This window comes from Larus michahellis, chromosome 3, assembly GCF_964199755.1.
Source record: "Larus michahellis chromosome 3, bLarMic1.1, whole genome shotgun sequence".
In the NCBI taxonomy this organism is placed as follows: Eukaryota; Metazoa; Chordata; class Aves; order Charadriiformes; family Laridae; genus Larus; species Larus michahellis.
Genome location: NC_133898.1, coordinates 49,173,830 through 49,196,277, shown reverse-complemented (window position 1 = coordinate 49,196,277; position 22,448 = coordinate 49,173,830). Strand labels below are relative to the sequence as shown.

General features: G+C 36.1%; 1 protein-coding gene across 2 annotated transcripts in view; it reads right to left on the bottom strand.

The window, feature by feature from the left end:
• Window positions 1-22,448, bottom strand: part of LYST (lysosomal trafficking regulator) — an 86,228-nt gene that overhangs the window by 21,158 nt on the left and 42,622 nt on the right. For both annotated transcript variants that reach the window (XR_012586144.1, XM_074580066.1), the window contains exons 16-33: window positions 21,610-21,800; window positions 19,817-20,062; window positions 18,020-18,193; window positions 17,358-17,507; window positions 16,615-16,752; window positions 14,615-14,813; window positions 13,218-13,349; window positions 11,493-12,126; window positions 10,836-11,013; window positions 9,755-9,924; window positions 8,055-8,285; window positions 7,011-7,177; window positions 6,346-6,498; window positions 4,711-4,902; window positions 3,895-4,073; window positions 2,526-2,732; window positions 1,034-1,210; window positions 457-533 (exon numbers count right to left, since the gene is read on the bottom strand). Coding sequence is in view for 1 of the 2 variants with exons in the window: in XM_074580066.1 (XP_074436167.1) it covers window positions 457-533; window positions 1,034-1,210; window positions 2,526-2,732; window positions 3,895-4,073; window positions 4,711-4,902; window positions 6,346-6,498; window positions 7,011-7,177; window positions 8,055-8,285; window positions 9,755-9,924; window positions 10,836-11,013; window positions 11,493-12,126; window positions 13,218-13,349; window positions 14,615-14,813; window positions 16,615-16,752; window positions 17,358-17,507; window positions 18,020-18,193; window positions 19,817-20,062; window positions 21,610-21,800 (3,595 nt within the window). In the remaining variant the exon portion in view is untranslated. The remainder of the gene's footprint in view (window positions 1-456; window positions 534-1,033; window positions 1,211-2,525; window positions 2,733-3,894; window positions 4,074-4,710; window positions 4,903-6,345; window positions 6,499-7,010; window positions 7,178-8,054; window positions 8,286-9,754; window positions 9,925-10,835; window positions 11,014-11,492; window positions 12,127-13,217; window positions 13,350-14,614; window positions 14,814-16,614; window positions 16,753-17,357; window positions 17,508-18,019; window positions 18,194-19,816; window positions 20,063-21,609; window positions 21,801-22,448) is intronic.

Here is a 22,448-nt window from a genome sequence, read left to right as displayed (position 1 = left end):
TACCTAAGTTTACAGTACGCCAATTAGCAGCAGTCTCTGTAGCTCACAAGTGTTCTTTTTATGAACACCATGCTGAATGTAATTATATTTTATTTGTTCAAAATCAGAGTTAGTTGCAGGGACATTTGCCTTACATTTAATTGTACAGATCACAGCAACAAGAGAGGTGACTGGACAGAAACAACAGCTGTAAAACTAAGGCTGGAATGCCAAATGTGCAAAAAATAATTTAGTATTCTGAAGTTCACACAGTGCCATTTATTATACAGCCTATCAAAATGCATATACCTACAATCGTAGGTATAGAATTGAATTGTTGTAAAATTAAAAGCCAGCAGTACTGTTAATGTGAAAAAAGCACCTATAATAACCATATAGGCAATTTTGCAATGGGGTACGCTGAACAGAGAATATTCTTACGGAGTTCTTGCAGCCCCCTTTTTAGAAGGCACTTACTTTTGCCGATTATTAGCCATTGTCTTCTCCCAAGCAGCTTTGTTTACACCTTCTTCCATCTCATATTTCTTCTGATCCTGAGTGGAAGTTTTATATGTTACTTTTTTTTTTTCTTCAGAGGGACAAAATAAGGATGCCGAGGCTAAAGGATATGCCAGTTTAAAAAGGGAAGACTGACAAAACTGTTCAGCTGATATCTTCACAGCATTTAAAAACATCACAACTTCATTTCAGTTACTACAGTCTTATTATATTTAGATATAGTGGTTTTTTTTTTGCAAGGACCCATAAAAATTATTTTTTTTCCCCTGACAGTGAGAGATACTAGTAACTTATTATGAGCTCTCACTTTTGCTTGGTTAAGTAATATGCTTAACCAAGAAGCATTAACATGTGAGCTTGCTGTGAAGTGCCGAGTATATGTATCAGAAATATTCAGAACTTACAGAGAATCCCCAAAAGCATAAGCCATGCATCAAGCAAACAAAACAGCTGTCTGCAGTAAAACTCTGACCCCACACAATAGACAATTGTCTCAAATATACCCAGGTTTTGAGTAAAGTTTTTATTCACAAACCTCTTTCAAAGCTTTTATTACATCTGGTTTTGGTCGTGGGCTCAGGGGAATGCATTTATAGCCACAACATTTTAAAGTATTCACAAAGTCTCCTGCTGTTCTTTGTTGTTCTTTGGTCATTTCATCGCTGTGATTGTGCATTAACTCAAATAAATAGAGCACTAATTTAGGTCCATGCTAAAAGATGAAAAGAAGGTAGGAAGAGTAAAAAAAGTATGGTCATTCTCATTTCTGCAACACAACAGTCAACAATGTTTTCCTCCAACTTTATTCCCCTTATTATCCTGAACAGGTTTCTTCTAATTTTTCTGTGATTTAAAGAAAATGGCTGCTTTAAGATTTGAAGACGAACTTTTATAAAACTAGAAAGAACATGCTGAATTTCATCCTCCACATGATAAAACTTCCCCTACCATCTTGTGACTTTTCAAATGGCTTACAGAAAAGCTAAGTTTCTTTTCCAAATACTCAGCTCCCACAGCCTTGTTTATACTTCAGGAAACATGTGCCAGAGACTCCTAATTTCACATGCCAAGAATGCTACACCTTGTTTGATTAACCAAATTAGAGCTGACAGATAATGAAGTTAATCAGACATAGGCCATAAATGCACTCAACATGACACTCCCCCAAAGAAGCCACTGCTAATGTATCATCTCTTTTCTTACAGGTGAAAGCATTAGCTTAATTAAATAACGCACACATGAGCAGCAATGCAGAAGTGTCATAGGTTCATCTAATACATACTTTCTCTCCTTAGTATACAGTGACTCTGTGGCATGTCTTATATAATTTATTTCATTCTTGCAGCTCCTGAAGATCTCTAACAGCCACATTTCTACCTGATTCCTGACCATGGCTCTAAGAAATTCTTTCTCTCAAGCTTGCACTAACAGAGTACAATCAAAAAAGCTTTTTTCTGACAAACCCAGAAAAGCAGGGAGAAACTGTTCAGCTATTTGAGGTAAGAATGTAGAATACACAATCCCACTTTAAGAATTAGTAAAGGCTAAATAAGAAGGTATAGAGTACTGCTTTGATTGAGGACTGTCTGCCTCTTGAAATACCGTGGCAATCAGTTCTTACAAATTTCAGGAAGTCTATAGCTAGAGTTCCAAGGCAAGGGTAATTCCTTCATTAATCTGCTTTTTCAGGGTACCTTAATTTCAAGCATCCTCAGTAAAATTCTTCATGTTAAAACTAGCACTACCTTTTGTTTCTGCACTACAGAGGATATGTGATGTTTGATGTGCTACAGAGTCAACACACTGGGATGTAATCCTGTCTTGCCTCTTACAAAACTATCTACCCTCAGGATAATACCGCAATTGCAGAGCTACACACAGGCATTTTGTATGACGTGACTTTGTCATTGCACCAAACAGTGCTAAAACAACAATGAACAGCTTTAGCCACGTATAGTTCTAAATAATGGTAAAATTTAAACAAAAAAATTGAATACAGGTTTTACAAGCTTCTCTCTCAAGCTTACTTGCAAAGTTGGGCTAAGACAGTCACGCATAATCTCTTGATGGTTTACTTCATGTACCATCTCCAAAGCCTGCTTTCTCTCTTGCAGTGGCCTCGATGGAGACAGGTTGTGCACAAGAAGCCTGCCAAGTTGTGTACGGAACGTGTCCTTACATGACAATAGGATTCTCTTCCACTGCTGCTTCGGTGTGTTCATTCTGCTGGTGCCCTAAGAGAGACAATTTTTTTAATATTACAGGGTTAGGCCTTCCTTTTACCAAGTTTTCACATTACAAAACAAACACAGTTCATATGATCAAGATGTAAGACAATAAAGATTTTTCAACCTAAGTAGTGTTTTAGTTTACTGATTATTATTATGAGTTAAAAGGCGTTCTAGTAAAAATGAAAGAAGGGTTTGTTCATTCTAGTAAAATAAGCATTTTTCCTCTCAATCTGCCAATATTAGGAATGCAGCTCCTAGCTAAACTGGATATTCAGTTAGAGAGACTACACAAAAATCCAAGAAGTGAGAACTGTGATGTAGAGGGTTTAAAAAAAAGTCAATTTTTTTTGTTTGCTTTTTTAAATGAATAGCCCTTCTTCATTAATCACTAGTTTATGAATGGATTACCTCAAAAGATTAGAAACCAGGCATTGGATTGAGGTGCCTGTACTCACAAGAATAAACCTGCCATCTTTGAAAAGTACTATAAGTATGGCACGATGGAAAGATAAGACACCTAACAAAATTAATTTTCCAGAGCTAGAGAGAAAATTAGGTTGCATTACTTTTTATAAAGATGGCCTAAGAGAAATAAAGAGGTAAGAAGCAGTAAGTTAAGCTTTCCAATAACACCATTTCAAATTACCCAAGCAAAACCTGATCACCTTGGAAAAGTTGACAAACTAACACCTGTATGCTAGAAGAGAAACCTCTCAGCCCTTTGGCAACAATTAAAAAAAGAGAAAGTTCCCCTTCCCCCCCAATTAGATCACCAACTCTAAAATATATTACAGACAAAAATTGCTCAGAAACTCTCCATCATCTGTGGGTGCACAACAGATCTTGCTTTACAGGCTCCAGCAAACTTAAACACAGGTTTAAGAGACAATGCAAAATTGCAGACTACACAAATCTATTTAACCTTTGTCTGCTTGTTCAAGAAGCAGAGGTTTGCTAAATGCCAAGGTAAAAATCAGAGCAGATACATTTATTATTTTACAATTGCAGAATAACTGGGAAGCTGAACTGAGTTTTTAATGCCACAGCTGAATTGAGAGAGGCAGTAAGGAAAGGATTTATGGGCAGAAGACATCATGCATAAGAAGTTCCTAATAAAGGAAACTTATGGAATATACTCTAGTGTGGACAACACCTAATTACTTACAATGGATACTTTGATTCCTTCCACCAACATTTTGAACGTTTCTTTAAGAAAAGGATTTGTTCTGTTAGGTAGTTCTTGCTGGCTTTCCTCTTCAGGAACTTCCAGCTGGGATGCTGGAAGTCTGCTTTGACTTGCGGTTTCCGTTATACCCAGTACATCAAGGCATTCTTCAGTAGATGCTTCAAATTTAAAAGGCACATATTGATCAGTACCATCTCAAGCAAGAAAATCCTATGATCCTTTAGTTGGCATTAAAGCAAACATTGTCTTTACTACTACACTTAACGTACTTTTAAATATCAAAAACTATTCCTTATTTCAATTCCCCTATGAACCAATTTATTCAGCATTTACAGTTGATCACAGAGACATTCAATTATTTGTCCCACATGCTAAACTCTTTCTCTTGCTTCTGTGGAATTTGAACTAGCCCCCAAAGTCATCAAGTCTTGCTAATAAATGTGGCCATTTCATAGAAACATGCAAACTGATGCATTTTAAGAGAACAGATGCTCCCTTTGGCAGAGTTAAATCTTCAGGTAATAATTCAGGCAGTTAACACATGAATGGACTAATGTAGAATTAAAATAACTTGCTCCATTCATTCAGATAAAAACTGTATCCAGATTGTCAGTTACATAATACTGTGAGACAAATCACTGAGAGAATGATGTTTTATGTTTAAATCCATTAAACTAGCATCAATGGTATTACTTCCCTCTCAAACACTTCAACACTTCAAAAGCAAGAACCCATTTTTCATATAGCACTACATTGGCTCTGTCAAAACAGAAACGAACAAAAAAGAAATCCTACCTAAATAAATGAGTCTGTTAACAGCTAGAACAGTCAGCCTCTGCAACCTTTGTACAAACTCCGTCTCAGTAGCTTGGATAGGATTTTCTTGGCTCATTCTCCGCTGCATCATCATGTTGAATTCCTCAGTTGCTAGTGAACGCATTTTCATCAGCAGAGCATCAGACTGAGCAAGTGAAAACTTTCTGGAGCCTTAAAGTAGAGAAGCATTAATAGCATCCTACTAAAACGCACAAGAAATTAATCACTCAGCAACTGCTTTCATCCAAAGAGTTCACATCTTTTGAGGAAACAAAAGATTTGGAATACATTAATATTGAAGGGAACATAGGTGTCATTTGGGTGTTTGTCTTTTAAAAGCTTTTCTATTTGAAAATAAATACATAAAATTCAAGAAGTGGTATCATGAAATGAGTTAATCTCAAGATCTGATTTATTGTACAACTTGCATATTTTTGTGTAAAGCAGATTCTAAAAGTTATTTATTCCTGTTTTTACTGTAGAATTAGGATAAAGGATTAAAAAAATCAATGATACAACAAAAAATTATTGCATATTAAAAAGTAGCTTTATCAGCACAAATGAGGAATCAGTTATATTAACAGCTTATAAACTAACACGTACCATACCCATTGCCACTAATTCCGCTAATTTTGATAGAAGTACTATTTCTAACTTATAGGAATATTCCTTAAAATTTTATTGAAATGAACTGGTGGGCCTTGACTGTACCTGCTTCTTTCAGAAATAACTTCTTCTTTTATTTTATTTATCTTTAGTGCCTTACCAGATTCTCTAATATAAAAACATTTTCACTATATTTACTAGGCTGATGGAGAGGGACCTCGAAAGCTGACCACATCAAGAGAAACATTCCCCATAATAAACAGGAGTAATAGTGGTTTGTTTTGTTGTTTTGGTTGTTTTGTTTTTTTTTTAAACCCTCAAATACATGTCCAGTTTTTAAGTCATATCTTCTACAAAGTCTTAAATGCAGTTTTGAGAGATATACAAAATCCATTTCCAGCCAGAGGACCCCAACACCTTAACAGAGTGATCACAATCCATCAGATACAGAGAAAGTATCACTGTTAAACCTAGAACTGCACATTTTACAAGCACATCCACAGTGGAATCTAGGAATCTCAAATTCCCATCTATAAATTTGGAGTGCCAGGGTATTTACTTCAGGATGATCACTAATTAAAAGTAGTGCAACAATGCAATTCCCATGTCACAGCTGTGTTAAAGTTACAAGCACTAACTTACTTTGGTATTTCCTTACTGTGAAGATGGCTATTAAAAACCACTATGAATTACTTTAAAAACATCTTTACTAAGCAATTTGTGAATTGAAGAGAATCCCAGAAGAAAGTAAAATCTGGCTTTAGATACTGCAGTGAGAATAAGGTGTCCCAGGTTTCATTTTTGTTCCCCCCTCCCTCCTCCTAATGTAAGAACCCCACAAGTTCAAAATGGGTACAGGCTACACTATTCTAAAAATATACATATTGACTTATAAAGCAAATCCACAGAAAAAGCAAAGCAACAGGACTCATTTGTTGTATCACTGAAATTACATTTTGAAAGTAGATATAGGAGAAGATACAAGAATACTACGATTTTGCTACTCACCAGCAATGCCTTTACGCTTTTGAAACATTGCCCGATGTGGTGCAGACGGCAATGGGACTGATGCAGTCTGCTCCTGAGCATCTTGGTTTGCTGTAGTTTTTATTAATTCAATAGCTGCTTGAAGAACTCTTAACTGCAGAACAACTGCCATATCTACAGAGAGAGGTATGCAAAGAACATATGACATTCTTTACACGTCTTCAAGAATTTTTACCAGATGCTTGTAAAAAGTAAAAGAACACAAAACGTGTCAAGAGCTGTAAAAAAACTCTTGATTCCACAGAGTCACATAGAAAGCCACCTCACTATTCCACAGATACAGACAGTGCACAAGTGAGCTCTCATGGAAAAGCCATTGAATTTGATTACTCTGAAATAAGCTAAATGAAACTGTATGGAACATTTTCATTTAAATACCCTTAATGAACTTTTACGGTTGCCATTTGTTCAGATTAGCAGTACACAATTCTTTACCACAAGGCAGGCTCCTGAGGAAAACTACTACTTTGAGAAACACTTAGAAGAGAAAGAAGATCCATCACCAGAAAACTCCCCCTTCTCCCTCAGTAGGAATATTAATTTAAACAACAATAACAAAAAAAAATCAATGGGGAAGGGATTTACTTCTCCAGTCCCATGACCCCAAAAATAAGCAGGTAACTTACTTTGCATCCTTGCATTTTTACTATTTTGAAGATGACCCAGCAGCACAATGAGATCTTCAATAACACGAAAATATTGAGAACCTGAGGAGCTGCAGGCATGAATTGCAACTGCTACCAGCAGCTGTTGTATATCGCATGCAAGTAACTTGTAGTCATTCAAGGGAATGCTGCAAACAAAGTTGGAGTTACCAGAAACATGACAATTCTAGTAGATTGTAACCCATAACAAGACCCATTACTATTCCCCTTGCTATTTCTGCCAACCATACCTAATAATATATTGTACTTCATATAGAAATGTTACTGCCGAAGGAAGTAACAAACCTGTGGAAGCCTGCAAACCTTTGAGACATTCTAACGTTATAATTGTAACAAAGTTTTATTGGAAAAGCAATGATGTATTATTATCAGTTTTCTAAGTTAAAGAACAGGTCTGAAATCCTGTATTTCTCAAAAAAATTCAGGATAATATCTCAATTTGTAGCCATGCAGAACAAACTACACTGGAGTAAAAAGGAAATCTGTCTATTTCTTCAGCATACAAACTAATGAAATAAATTAACAAAGCCTCACCTCTCCTTCTTTCACTGTATAACTTTTCTTAAAGTACAGAATGTTTGTAATAAATGAAGTCATTTAAGTTACTCAAAATCTCAAATATTAAATCACAGGCAACACAGGAGAGACTTTTCCTGAAGTTTTGACATTGGCTATAGGTACAATAGAACACTACCAACTCCTGGGCCTTTATCATACTGTTCAGGTGAGTTTTATTAGGAAAAGCATTCAAAGTGGACACAGTGTGACAAACTTGCATTTTAAAATGTCATTTCACTTGAAAGTTTATATTCCATTCTTTGAACTGGGTATCTAAACATTAACTTTCACTTACAGGTATAATTGAAGCTGAAAACCTCTAAACCAGTGTTACTTGTATACAAGCTCTCTGACCATTTGAGGAAGTAGAACAAATACAATGCAGTAATTTTTGCTAGGCTTGAGGTTGTACCTGGACTATTTTATAGCAACTGATACAATACTCACTTTGTTTCCAGTCCATTGAGAGCAGCCAGCGTATTACACAACACGTAGAGCAAACCATTATCAAGCAGTAGGTCTGCAACTTTTGAGCAGGAATTTATGATTTGCAGCAGGAGACAGAAGCAGTTATGCAGCAGAACATTATCATACAGAGAGTTCTCTATAAGACCCAGCACAGGAATCACACACCATTTTTGAAAGAGTCCAACATTCTTGACATCCTCCAGATCAAATCTATTAAAATAAATATAAGTGAGTGACATCCTTAAAGCAGCAACCTGGTATATACAAGTAGTATATGCAACTGTAATACCAATCCATGCCAGTATTTTGGCAAAGATGTCAATGGCAATTTCCTACATTTCACTGCAGTAACAATGTCTGTCTACTAAATGACATGAGAGCAAAATAAACACTTGAGAGCCATAAGGAAAAAGGCTATCCGAAGCTTCAGCTAACTGCCAACTGTCTACAATATAGATTTCCTGAAAACAGAGGAGTTTTTTTAATCAGCATAGGAAAAAAAAAGATGCACCATCTTTCCAGTAATAAATATTACAACTGGCACAGATGCTATCAAGAAACCAGATACAGCTTGGCATCAATATAATAATATACTGACTGACAGCAGGTTTGATATCCTACATCCGTTACTGCTGAAGTTTAATTCAGTTTGGCAGCTGCTGGCTTATTGCAATCGTAGAAGTCAGACCAGTGCTTCAGACCTTGTATTACTTGTGCATGAAGAAACTGGATTGCTATTTTAAGATTATCAGCCCATCACATGACTATTATATACAATCCTAAAAACCTGAGTCATTAGAATCACCTTTCCAGCCCCATATTCAATCCCAAGCAAATAACTAAACCCAACGCAAAGAACTGTTAAGCAGCCCGGTTAAAGGTTTGCAGTTAAACAGGAATATTTTTGGGGTGGGGCAGGGGGGTGTGAAGATCAGGCCAACAGGCAGAAATAACTTGGCTACAAATCCTGCCAAGGAGCTTTTTGCAAGATTTTTGCGCTGCTGACTACACTTAGATGCATGTTCTCCCTGTACAATCATTAAATAGTCAGACTAATTCTAAAAAATATCATTTACTTAGATTATTTTCTGCTAAAAGGTAATCTCCTTTCCTGTCAATATGAGGTGGCTCTTTGGTTCAAGGAAACGGTGTATCTGTGGGATTTTCCCTAAAGGAAATACGGATTAAAATTTGGGGACATGCCAGGGAGGCAGCAGTGGCATCAAGCTTTTTCCTTAATCACCTACCAAAACCCAGTATCAGAAGTCTAGTGACTACTAAAAACTTCTGAGGATATAAATCAGAGTTTCATGTAGGATCAGAAAGAACAGTAAGAGTTAAACTGATTACAGGACATTTAAAGTGCAAAGGCCTCTGAGGCCCTCAGAAACAGTAAGGGTTTAGAAGATCCCAGTTGATAGCACCTATCAGATGAAGTTGCTTACAAAGAGCTTAAGGGCCATACAATAGTCATAAGAAATTTAATGCATTTAAATGTTAAAGCTACAAGCAAAACATTTCAAAACAGTTTTGAAGTTTGTTTTTTTTTATAATTGTTGACTACTAGGAAGAGAATAGGAATTATAAACCTATCACATCCTTGCCTCCGAAGTGTGATGCTTGTAGTTCAAGTACTAAGTTACAGGACACAAAAATTAAAAGGATTAAATCTTTCTTACTCTTCATCCAAGCCAACAGAGCGTCCAAAGAGCATTTCCAAAAAGCACTCTATAACTTCCTGAGTCCCCTGGTGAAGGTACAGCTGGTTGGCTAGCAAGGAGAAGCCACGATTCTTTAAGAATTTCTCCTTCTGCTCCCTCCTTGCTCTGTTGAAATATGCATCCAACAGCTAAAAATAAATGCATAATTACAATGTAAGATTTAAACATTTAATATAACTCCCTTGAAAGCTAAGTTATTGTCTGTGATTTGAACAGTTTGAAATGAAAAATTTAAAATTCCAGATTAAAAACATCAATTGCATTATTGCAACTACAACCTACGCTGCCCTTGTTACAACCAACAGCTGACCTATCCTTTTAACCTGAAGACTCTTAGGTTTTCCAGTCAAGTTTGGGGGAGGTGAAATCACAAACATAACAGTTATAGAATGCATACATAAATACATTCAAACTTTTAATACTTGTTAAATCCTGCACTTCAGTGTGTATGCAAGTGCACATATGATTTTTTGGATCATTTTTTTAATGAAGCCATATAATCTTATTCTTCTTCAAATTAAAATACAAGTCTACTCAAAGACTTTTCATCTACATAATGTCACCATCCAGGAACATTGTCCTTGTCAACACTATAGAAATCTCTGAAGACATTTTGAAGCCTCAAATGTTCAAGGCCACAAATATGTAGGATGACTCTCCAGAATAACTGAAAGTCAACAGTATTAGAAGTCAAAACTTTGCTTGCACCTTAATTTAATGTAGTGCATCATGTGCTTAAAATGGAAGAGAAGGTCACCAACTTTCTGCATTGTTGCTTCCATTTACATCAGTAATGCTGTCATATGGTCTTAAGGCCTCTGGCTTATATCATAGACTATGTATTGAAAGATTCTATGTTTGTGTTGTTTTGGTTTGTTTTTTTTTTAAAATTTGTGGGGGTAGAAGCATATCTTAAAACTCAGAAGTCTGGAAAATTGAAGAATACAAAATAAGAAGTATTAACAAAACTTTATGTTTCCAACATGTTAACTACGCTAGCTCACAACATTTTAGCTGAAAGCATTTTATATAGGCCTACTTTAATGACTCCTTGTTGTATGAGAGGAGATGGGTGGTTCACAAGAACTATAAGATAATCAGGTTGGATAAGTTTGTCCATCACATCTTCTAGCATGATATCTGGTAGGATTAGGAGAACTCCACGCAAGAGATCATATAATCCACAACAGATAAGCACAAGACAGTCTTCTGTACATCTGAAAACAGAACAATATGTTTTACCACAGTTTGTCTACAACAAGAAACATTAAAAAATACAAAGTTGTTAGCCACTCTTGGGGGGCAGGAGGAGGAAGAACTCTGGCAAACGTTTCTCCAATACTCCTGTTACCACTCTTCATTAACATTTTAATTTTGGATGGCAGATAGCAAAAAGATAATCTGACCAGAACACCGTGCTTGAGAATTTTTTGTGAGTTAGCATAATAAGTTCCCAAGCTTACTGTAAATAGCAAAATTCCTGATTTTTAAGTTTGCTATATTAAAAATGCAAAAATTGAACCAATGCAATTCTAGACTAAAAGCTTAATGAATTGGTTTACGACAGCCATTGAAAACATTCCCTCAATTTTCAGGCTTCTAATTTTTATAGAATAGTCGTCAAGACCAAGGACTGTGAAATTAAAGTTCATATAACTGAGCTACTGCTAATTTATTATTTTGTTTATCTGCTTACCTGTCATCAGGGCTTTCAGATGTTTTTTGGGTATTCTCATTAGCTGAAGAAAAAGCAAGACCCTCCCAGTCTTCAGGAAGTATACTTTTGTCAGCAAAGCTTGGCCAGCGAGCAATGGCTGATGATCCTCCGTGAACAGAAAACGCTAAGCCCAACCCTGCAAAATTACTCTGACTTTTCTGAAATGAAGGCAATCCTTTCAGATTGTCTGGACGACGTAGCAATGGCTCAGCTGCAGCACCACCACCTTCATTACATTTCAGGTCTGTGTCTACTTCTTTACTCTCGAATGTGTTTTCAGATAACTCTTCTTTTGCAATATCTTCAAACGTTTCAGCAGATGTTAACTCTGAGTCACAAACTGTTTTTGCAGATTCACAGCTGCTAAGAAAGAGTTCTTCTTGTACTCTCTTTATGGTTTCAGAACTTCCTACAAAGCCAGTTTTACCCTGGAAATCAATGTGGTCAGGCTTGCCAATAATCTGCAGGTCATCAATGCTCCTTCCCATTCTTTCAGTTAGCCTTCTTCGATGAACTTGAGGTGAGGAATTAGGAGATGCTGGTAAGCTTTTGCAAAGCCTTTTAGGTGCCTGAGAGCTTATCTTCTGCTGCACGCTAGCCTTGGAAGTGTTCTCTAGAGAAATAAGGATATCTTTAGTATTCATTTTACACCAGAAACAAGCTTTTCTGTCGATGTTACACTCCACATACATTTAACACAGTGATGACCCAGGCTAATTTTATGTGGTATAACTGATTCAACACCAGGCATAGCTCAGATTTGGCCTATCAAGTAGAGATAGTAAGCTATTACACAGCCATATATGTAGCAAGTCACAAATCTGAGACACATAAAATGAAAAATAATTTTTGCATATATACTGGAGTTTCTGGATTTACATTACGAACCTCCCAACTAACCCTCAGTGGGAATTTGTACAGAATCATGGAACCACCACTGAGGGTGGAAGGCACCTCTGAAGATTGTCTAGCCCAACCTCCTTGCTCAAAGCAGGGTCAAATAGAGCAGGTTGCTGCATTTGGAGCTCTTGTGGAAGAGGTCCAATCTACCAACATGTTTCAGTGGACATGTAAATACTATTCACCAACGATTTTGCACTAAGGCTTTACTTCAATTTTTATAACAAATCACTGCATATTTTATTTAACAGCATAATTCTATTCATTTTTAATTTATATAACCAAGGTATATAAGTTGTTCTTTATAAGATATACTTTCCCATCCTCTATCATGTAGGAACATTAAGTGGACCTGCAGTATAACTAAATGCCAATACTTTAATACTATATTTAGATGGATGTTAAGAATTATGCACAAATAAAGAAAAGTATCAGCTTAATCCTTTTTGCACAGATCGGATAGCTGCTTATGGCTCACTATTTCACCTATTGCCTAATTAAGGCATTCTCATACATCTCTAGTAAGTCCGTTTAGCAAATGAAATTGTTAAGCTGTTTGGCCCACGTCACTGCCCGAGCAATCAATGTGGCAATTTGCCTCAACTTGACAATGAAGAGAAGTTTGAGTAGCATGTTCAATTCAATCCTCCTTACTCTGCTGTTCAGGCATCAAGCTTCAAGGGGCAAGGGGAGCTTTGTGAAAAATATCTGTGGAAGAGTAACTCTAAGTTACTCTTTAAGTAACTCTGGTCATTTGCAAAACGAGTGTGTCTTAATGTCCTTGTTTTTCCAGCATTGTTTTACCTTCCAGTGGTAAAGCTGTAAATCCAGTTGGAGTTGTAATCACAAATGCAGAACTGTCTATTGACTTCCCACCACTGCTGGAATTTCTCAGGTACATAAGTGATTCAACTTTCTCCTGAAAAATTTTGCCATCTAGAAACAAAAGGAGAAGAGTTCCATAAAAGCTTTTTAAGTTTGCATTCTTGATATATTTAGACTCATAGTAGCCAGGTTATATTTCAAGCTGATCACTGGAGGCTAATGAGAAGTGCTCGACTCATGAGAATCAGAAAAAGCATTTGAGAGTAATTTTTCATTTTAGTGATATATCTGTAAAATTTACTTCAGAACACTGAAAATATCATGTTCAAAAGTAACTATATTTAAATATGGTCCCTGCAGGCATACAAGCAGTAATTACTTTTTGCCATGTCAAAACCAGGTGACTGTTCTCGAGCAGATTCATCTAATAAGGTGCAAAGTATCAAAAAGTACATTCTACTCTTACTTAGAATTGTATATATTAGTATTAGAGGACAGATACAGATAAACACAACTGTATCGCCTTTGAAACTGATCACTAAAACTGGAGGTACACAAGGAATCTGCAAGAGGAGAAAAGCATCAAACTCAAGAGGAGAAAAGCATCAAACTCAGATGATGCTTTCCATGTTTACATAAGTTATGGTTAAGATTGTACAATGCTACTATTAAAGCATGAACTGTACATCTGCTATACATCATTTTTTAAAAGAACAAGAAAGAATTTTTAAAGCTCTTATCACTCATTTTGCCAAAGTGATCATCACAGTACAGATATATTAAAGACAGCTGTTGTCCTAGATCTGCATCCCTCAAAGCACATAGGTACTTTCAGTAACTTGTATGCAATGCGCTGACGGTGCCTGCCAATAACATCTTGGAGTGAAACTGATCATTTGCTAAAAATGGTCCTCAGGACTTATTTTTCTGGGAATTCAGGAACAAGAAACAAGAAAGTAGATATGGAGACAGGCCTATATACACATTTCTAAACGTTTTTCCTCTAAGGTTTGCCCACAGGCAAATGTGTCCACACGGGCAGCTAATGCTATGAACTCCATTTAGCAGCATCAAACCTTAAAGAAAGTTAAAGACAACCACCAGAGAGATTATCTATGGCTGTAGACAGAAGAAAGTTCTCCAAGTAAGCCTAGCAAACAAAGCTTAGTATAATGTCTCTCAATAGTAAAGTAGAAGTAGTTTACAGTAAGTCACAACAGTTCAATCATTTTTTAATACATAGTTATTACAACATAGCAATCAAAGAATATAGTCATAGAATAGTATGTAAGAGTGAAAGAGGGTTTCTTCAGATATTAATTTATGACTAGATTTTTATCTTATGTCACATTTAACCAGAAATAAACTATATCTACCTATGTGCAGGGAAAAGTAGAAGTTGGTGGGATTGTGACAAACGTATGTATTAGTGGGAGGGTGAACTGCCAAGAGGAAATTGAAGACCAGTGTCAGCAATTCCAGGTCTGGGGGAGATCCAAGTACTTCTTCAATTATTTTGACAAATGACCTGCAAACCTCTCGAGGCAGGGATGCAAGGTGCCCTTCTTTATGCTCCTAGAAAGGAAAAGTAGTACAACTATAAGTTATTTGTATTTTTAATTTGACAGAAATTGTCTGGTTTGTAGTTTGTTTGGTTTTTTTTTTTTAAATAGTCATGCTGTGATAGAACAGACAAGAAAAAAAGCTAAGTAATAAAGCCTCTATTCTTTACTTTGAGAGGAGCTACTGTACCTACTCAATATTACTCCAGTCCAGCGCACTCAAAACTTAGGCACAAACAAAATATTGAGGATATTATGCAAGTTTATTTTTAGAAAATGAACATCATCTGCATACTGTACTGCTGTGACTTGAAATGCTGGAGCCTTAGGACGTTGAAAGTGTAGTTTACTGTGATTGTATTACATATTTGTAGAGAAATTAAAGTAGTTGCTGATACTAAATTTTCAAACATATTAAGAATTTTCTGAACAGTGCCACACTGGGTCCTCTGTATTTCCACCTCAATAGCCATTTTTATAAACATACACATTTGATATTTCATTGATAATTATATTTATAATTTCTGCTTGATCAAGCATTCTATATAGTTTGAAAATGGCTATTTGAAAAAACCTATCTATTAACTGAACAATGATTTTAGAACAGGACTTCAGAAACTTGTGGGAGACCTCCCTGTAATGTGAGTATGGTGAGTATGGTTTTTAACTTCTCTAAATTTCAACTCTTTTTGGTACCCAAGCACCTTAACTGAGACTGCTGTATGAGAATACTAAATGAAGTTAAGTGAGGTTTTCGAAGAGAATGGTTCATATAGCTTTATCTTCCATTCCATCATTCCCCCACAAATTGCCAAATCATTGCTGGACAATTTGAATAGTTTTTTTTAAACTAAGAAATTATTTGTTCCCCCAGGAGGAATGTACATTAGTGTTTGTACTCATGTGCAAAACAGAAAATACTATGCAGTGTTCTGTATCTAGGCATTTGCATTAATATGCAATGTTAGAAGTTAACTATACCACAAACAAGTTCCAAAAGTAAGGAATATCACATAAAAATGAAGAAATTCAAAATTTACAGCAATGAAAATGATTATAAGCCATTAAAAAAAATCATTAAGAGGGAAAAGCAATAAATGCATTTCATGTGTTAGACTGAGAAACTCAGAATAAAGAGGAATGTAAGACAGAAAATACAATGTAGAAAAAAAGCAATTGCACTACATATTTTCGACAAACAGGTACGTACTATAAGCAGGAAACCATTTCAAAATCATGTTCCTAAGAAATGTCTATCAAAGGGCTGAAGCACTTCCCCAAAGTCCTTTTTAGACATGGAGGAAGCTACTACTGGATCAAAATGTTGAGAGGAGTGCTTAGACTGAGTGCTACAGGCCGGTTGCCCTATTAGCTTCAGTGAAATACAGGATAGACAGTTTCTGCTACCTGCACAAGTATCTTTGTTTTTCAGCAATGAAGACTTGAATTAGTAAGAGACAGCCCAGACCCTCTTTTTAAAAGGGGCACAGATCATTTCAGCTCCTACTCATGTAGGGGTTGTGCAAGTAACCTAGTGCCCAGGTTTTCAAATCGTACCAGATGGTTAAAATCTCTTGTCCTTTCTGTCTTGCCCTGTCCAGCAGTAAATAGAGCACCCAGTAGGGAACTATACGAGTTTATAGTAACAATGCCTGTTGAAGAAGATGAAAGGGGTCTGGAAGCACAGAGGACAGTCTACTGAAGTAGGTTTTTTTCCTCCCCATAGTATTTAGTCTCTTTGCCTGCTCCCCCCGCCATCCCAAGTAAAACTGAGTATTCACCAAGCACCAAGTAGGATTTCAGAGAGAAAGTACCTGCAGAACCTGACAAGTTAACAGGAAGTGATGTACCACTTGCGCTTTCAACAGCTGTTTAATGTTAAACATCTGTTGGTGATGGTTAGCTCTGATAAGGATTTCTAGAGCTGCTAATAGAGTTTCCCAAACACCTTGCTGAAAAAAAACAAAACAGGAACATGGCTTCAAAATTACATTTCTGAGTCTACACACTGAGAATAAAAAGAACTAAACAGTTTAGGAACGTAATCAAGTCAAGTTAGTTTTGCACCTAAGAAAAAGACTGAATGACTGCAAATGGTCAGGTAAGAACTAAAAACTATCAGAAAAGCTATGCTCATACGAAATTAAGCATATTTTAATGATTAAGCTACAAAAAGTTATTTATTGTTTAAAACTAGTTTTGTATACTCTTTGCTATATTAACACTGGATGGTTATTTTCAACAGTTTAATTCCAGAGGGAAGCAGGCCTTCCTCAGTCATAAATTCCCTATAGAATTAATCCATTCAATAAGAAGTTATTTACATATATTACATTTACAGAATTTAATACACTAAGGCTACCTGTATCATTGATCATGGGAGCTTGATGCTACTACTAGCTATTCAGAGGAAAATAAGGACCATTAATTTTAGAAAATTTTAATACTTACTGACATCTAACTGGAGAAATTAATTTCAGACCTCATAATATTTTATTGCCTTTTTTTAAAAGAGTGACTTTTAGACTTAAAATCTTTCCAAAATGAAAGTAATTACCTTTGCTTTAGACCATATCTTCCAGTCAAGCAGCAGCTTTTCTAACAATTGAACATCTTGGATAACTGCAGAAGAATCTGTGTCAAGCATGAATTGCCCATTTTCATTTATATAGAGAATTTCATCACTGCAGCATCCTTCAAGGAGGGTCTTAAAGAGGGGGAAAATTTTTTTGAATGTCATAAGCACAAGCAGTACAGTTGTCCTATCCAATTTATCAAAAAAGTCTTTAAAGATACATCAAACTCTTGATAGGGAAGGTATGTATCTACCTGGTAAACTCTGAAAATAGTTAGTAACCCCACTGAAGGCATTTAAAGGGCTTAATTCTTATAACGCCAGTACAAAATTAAAAAAAATATTTAAGTGCACTCAAATATTTTTATTAATTGCTTATGAGTTTAAGTTTAAAGATCTTTGCTCAGAGAAACAAAATTGCTTTTCGTGATCCCCCGCTTCTCCTCCGAAATCAGGGTCTTTCAACACTTCCTTTTTCTCCCCTTACCTATCAGGAGTTTCTCGTTCAAGGCAAAACATTCCCAGACCGAACTTGCTCCAAACCACTGTTCCACCTTTGTGACAACAGCTTCAAATGTAGAATTAAGAAGTTTATAAATTTGCACTAACATTGAACAAAATATCAGGTTTAAAGACCACTCTACCTTCAGAATGCAAAATCCAACAATGCATTTTGGTTTTATCAACACTCGATGAATCATAGAATAACCATTACAGTTGTCCATCTCCTGTATTCTCTGTTGATTGTATTTCGTTAAAGATAATATAAGTTGTAGTGCTAAAGCTTGAGTGTCTTCACAGCTGCTAATCTCTACAACCTGAAGAAAAGGCAAATTTAATAAAATAGTTCAAGTGAGAAACATTTAGAAGAAAGTCTTAAAAATGCCTTGTTGCAATCTTAAATCATAACTTCTGGATTAAATCTGTTTTAAGGATTTTGAGGTTATGTACCTGACCTTCATTTTTGTCTACGTGTATACATTCATATATTATATTTGAAGTAATAATTCCTACTGTGGTAAGTGATGATCTGCTAAGAAAATACAAGTCCTATTACAAGAATCCCTTTTTAAGGAAAAAAACCCACCCGTTCTACATAAAATTTAAGCATCAATTTATTGTTGCTATACTACAAAGCCACGAGGTCATGAAATACATAAGCCACTAATAAGAATAAATGCTGTTATTTGCCCTGGAAAATTATGTTTCATAAACTTTTAAGGAAAGCTTTAAGTTAAAGTTTCTGAAGCTCTAGACTATCTCTACCTGGATATGTCAAACATTAAACTTTTATTTTGTCCATAAAGAGACAAGCAATTTGATAGATGAAGACCATGGACCATTCTTCACTCTTTGATTCCTACAATTCTTGAATCCCAAGGAAGAGCAAATAGTATTTTTACCAAAAATGTACAAGAAAGAAGTCTCACATTAATAGAATTTCAGTTCCTATAGGTTCCCTTGCTGCATACCCATTAATTCTGCTGTACTTACAGTTATACACAAGTATACTTGTATTGTCTGGCAGCTGATGTATTGTTTGCTTGCTTTACTGATGCAGATAGAGTCTACAGCAGGATCTGTAGCACATACTTAGCATGAATTTGCACAATAAAATAACATGAACAAGGATTTTCTCCTCAGATTTGACTATCAATGTTAAAATTACAGCAGGCAGTGTCTTCATAACCAGAAATCTGAACATCTGGTTGTCTGTAGTCTAATGTGCATTGGTTACTCTCCACGAACCTTTAAGAACACTACCATTACCAGAGGCATACAAAACAAACAACTTTTAGGTCTACATTAGTATTTTGAATTAACTGTAGTACTTCAGGGACTCCTAGCACAAATATTAGCCTCCGTGTAAAGGTCACAGTTAAGTAGTAAGGCGCATAGCCTTAATGTTTTTGAAATGACAATTTTTCTTAGCCTTTGAACACGGTTGAACAGTTATCTGAAAAAAGCTCTAACAGTTTGTTAGATAAAATTAAAGCTCTGCACACTATGTAGTTTTACATGTACTCATACTTGCACTGTGAATATCCTCTGTTTAAAGTGTTAAAGATATGCAATTAGTTTAAGTGCCTTTAAAAATCAGAGACCAAAAAATACTATCAGTTCTACAACACTCTTAAAAATAATCTCTTTTGTCAGTTAGAAGCTTCTCTAAAATCCAAACGTAACACCGCATTTTACATACTAGCAATATTATAAAAACATTACATTATAGAATTAAAATTAAGTTTCCAACTTAAGACAACCTGCATGATGCAGCCTGCGTTATGCCACAGGTATTTTCCACAAATTTTCTTTAAGAAAAAAGAAATCACATGCAGACTAAAGCAAGACAGCTGAATATGTGATTTTCTACCCAAGATCCAAGGAAAATTTTATAGGGGAGATTACATACACGCACCCTCCTCCTCCAGCCCCCTTACCCTAGCAAAGAGGAAAACAAATGCACCAGTTCCTCCAATTTCATGTAGTATGCCCTGAAGAGTTTTATATTCAACAGGCTGAAGAGTTTTCAGGTGATGTGAGTCCAATACATTGCTCTGAACTTCTTTCGAACTGAAAGGTCTCTGAGAAGGTACAGTTTTCACTTGACCTTTCAGTCTAATAACAGGTTCATATATGGTGTACTGACCAGGGCAGCATGTAGTATAAACAACAGCAAGACTCTCCTGAAACAAGAGAAGTTTATAATTTTTTTTTTTTTTGAGAAAGTTAAAAAAACCAACACCCCAGAACACAAAAAGCCACACACAAGCCACGTAACAGCAAGTAGCAGCAACTTTGGCAGTTCATTTCTACTTTACCATTAGCATACTCTAAGTTTCGAGTGGATGCATGTGCACTAAGCAGCAACAAGATTCCTAAATTTCCACAAATGTACACAATAGCTACAGCAGAGAAAGCTAAAAAAATCCACCAAGGATACTCCTCTTATCACCAGAAGAAGAATTACAACTACTTTGCATAAAAACACAGTTACTGACAAATTTAAAAGAAAATGAGCATACAGAGGTATTGGGCAAATTGCTTCCCATTCTAAAGTGGCGAGCCCAAAATAGAATGTTACCTGCTATTTATTTTCAAAGTTTCTCCAGTTTTTTGTTTCACATCTAGCCTTTAATCAGCTTTGCTATAAAAGGATCTTAATAGAAGTTTTTTCATTACTGATGAAGAGACTTAGACCAAAACCAAAGCTCCTATGGAAAGTAACCGACTCATGTTCACAGAAAATGTAAAATGGTCATATTTGTGAGGTTATTTAAAATAGACAAATAATTACATTTAAGGCACTTGCATTCTACGCAAAAGCGCAGAGGTGAATTCATCACTTGAGCACATAGTTCTCTCTGGTTACTTAGTGTTTTGTGAGGCAAAATAAGCTTAAAAGTTGCATGACTGATTTCGTTAGGCTTTTTACTTATTCCATTCATTCCTTCTTAACCTATTCAAAATTTAGTACTGTTGTTTACAAGGATCACATCCAGACAGAAAGACCCTTTGCCAACAGCTACGGAGCTGCTGTAGAACAAGATCAGAAAAATCCCTCTAGTGGAAACAATTTATACAGCAGGAATTACAAGTGCATGAAGGCAATTGCCAAATATAGCATGCTCCACTGATAAGAAAGTTTTATTTTATTCTTTTTCTAGTGTAACTATATTTACACCTGCACCTGTCATGGCTGTTTTAGTCAGGAAAGATGAGAAAAGCTAAGATCTGCCAAATGGAAAATTACTTTTCAGCAAAACTTGATGCAAACTTGCTCCCTCAAAACCCTCAAAGAATTGGGATGAAGTCTTGCTTCCTGTTAAAGCCAGATAAATCCTCCTTTCTTCTCTCCTGTCAGTTTTAATGTTAAACGTTAACTAAGCTCTCCTTGGCTTCCTTCACACTAATGAAGAGAAGAGCTACATATTCATCCTAGGGCATTTGGAGGTGCCTGCTTATCTTATAGATTAAATATGCAGTATTATAGATGCTGGAACATCTACGTGTTGTCAGGATCGAACCTAAAGCAAGATGAAATGGCCACCCTGTGTGGAGTTCAACTGCCATTGAAATAAGTGGGAAGAACCCTGCAGTGACTTTAATGAGAATTGGATTTGCTCCTGCCTGCTTTGAGAAAGCGAAGCACTTTGGGAGACAGCAGGAAATGTGTTCCCAGTTTCTTAATCAGTTCTAAGATATTAAGAACCATTTTTAAGTAGAAACTTACAATTAAAGGCCCAACATCCACTTCCTTTTTTGCCATGAAGAGCTCCTTAATTTGTTCACATTGTAGAATCTCTTTACTTATGTACTTAGAGCAATCAGTCAATGTTTTGCCATATTTACAAGGCATTACAGACGTGAAGTCTGGCCCACATGTGTACAAGTAAAATGCTTCCTCCGGTCCAATCTTTGCACCTAAAATCCGGAAAAGCAGTGTTAACTCTTCAGTATACAATAAAACAAAATTCATACATTGGCTGCATCAGAGACTTTACAACGAAGATCACTGGCTGGTTTTTTGTAGGCCCTGCTGAAGAAGACCAATCAGTACAGTCCAATGCTTGCTATTAGCTATGGTAGATCAGTGACTTCTGACACATCATAGACCAGATCAATTCAGTGGCAAAGGCAACTGAAACCAAGTCAGGAAAATGATCTGCATGAACTGAGGACCAACAGCTCTGAATAATCTATTACAGTTTTTTACATTGAAGAGTCATCTATCCAAGCCTCCTCAAAGTTTTCAAAGCATCGCAAGATTACAGATAGCAACAACATGCTACAATATCACGGAGAGTTGGGTAGAGCAACTGAGAAGAATGCAACAACAATAAAAGCTCACTACAACTGACAGGGAGGAAAATAAAAATACGCAGGAAGTAGAAGGCCAGATGGACCTCCCTCCCCTTTCTGTACAGCACATCTCAGGTCATCTGTTTGTGAGAATGCAAATTCAGAAGAGGCATCCAAGAAGGGCCCAAGTCTGTGATGTACGGGTGCATGACAACTGTATAGCAGTAAATTCAGTGCTCTCTGGATATATCAATTATGCTGGCTGGAGCC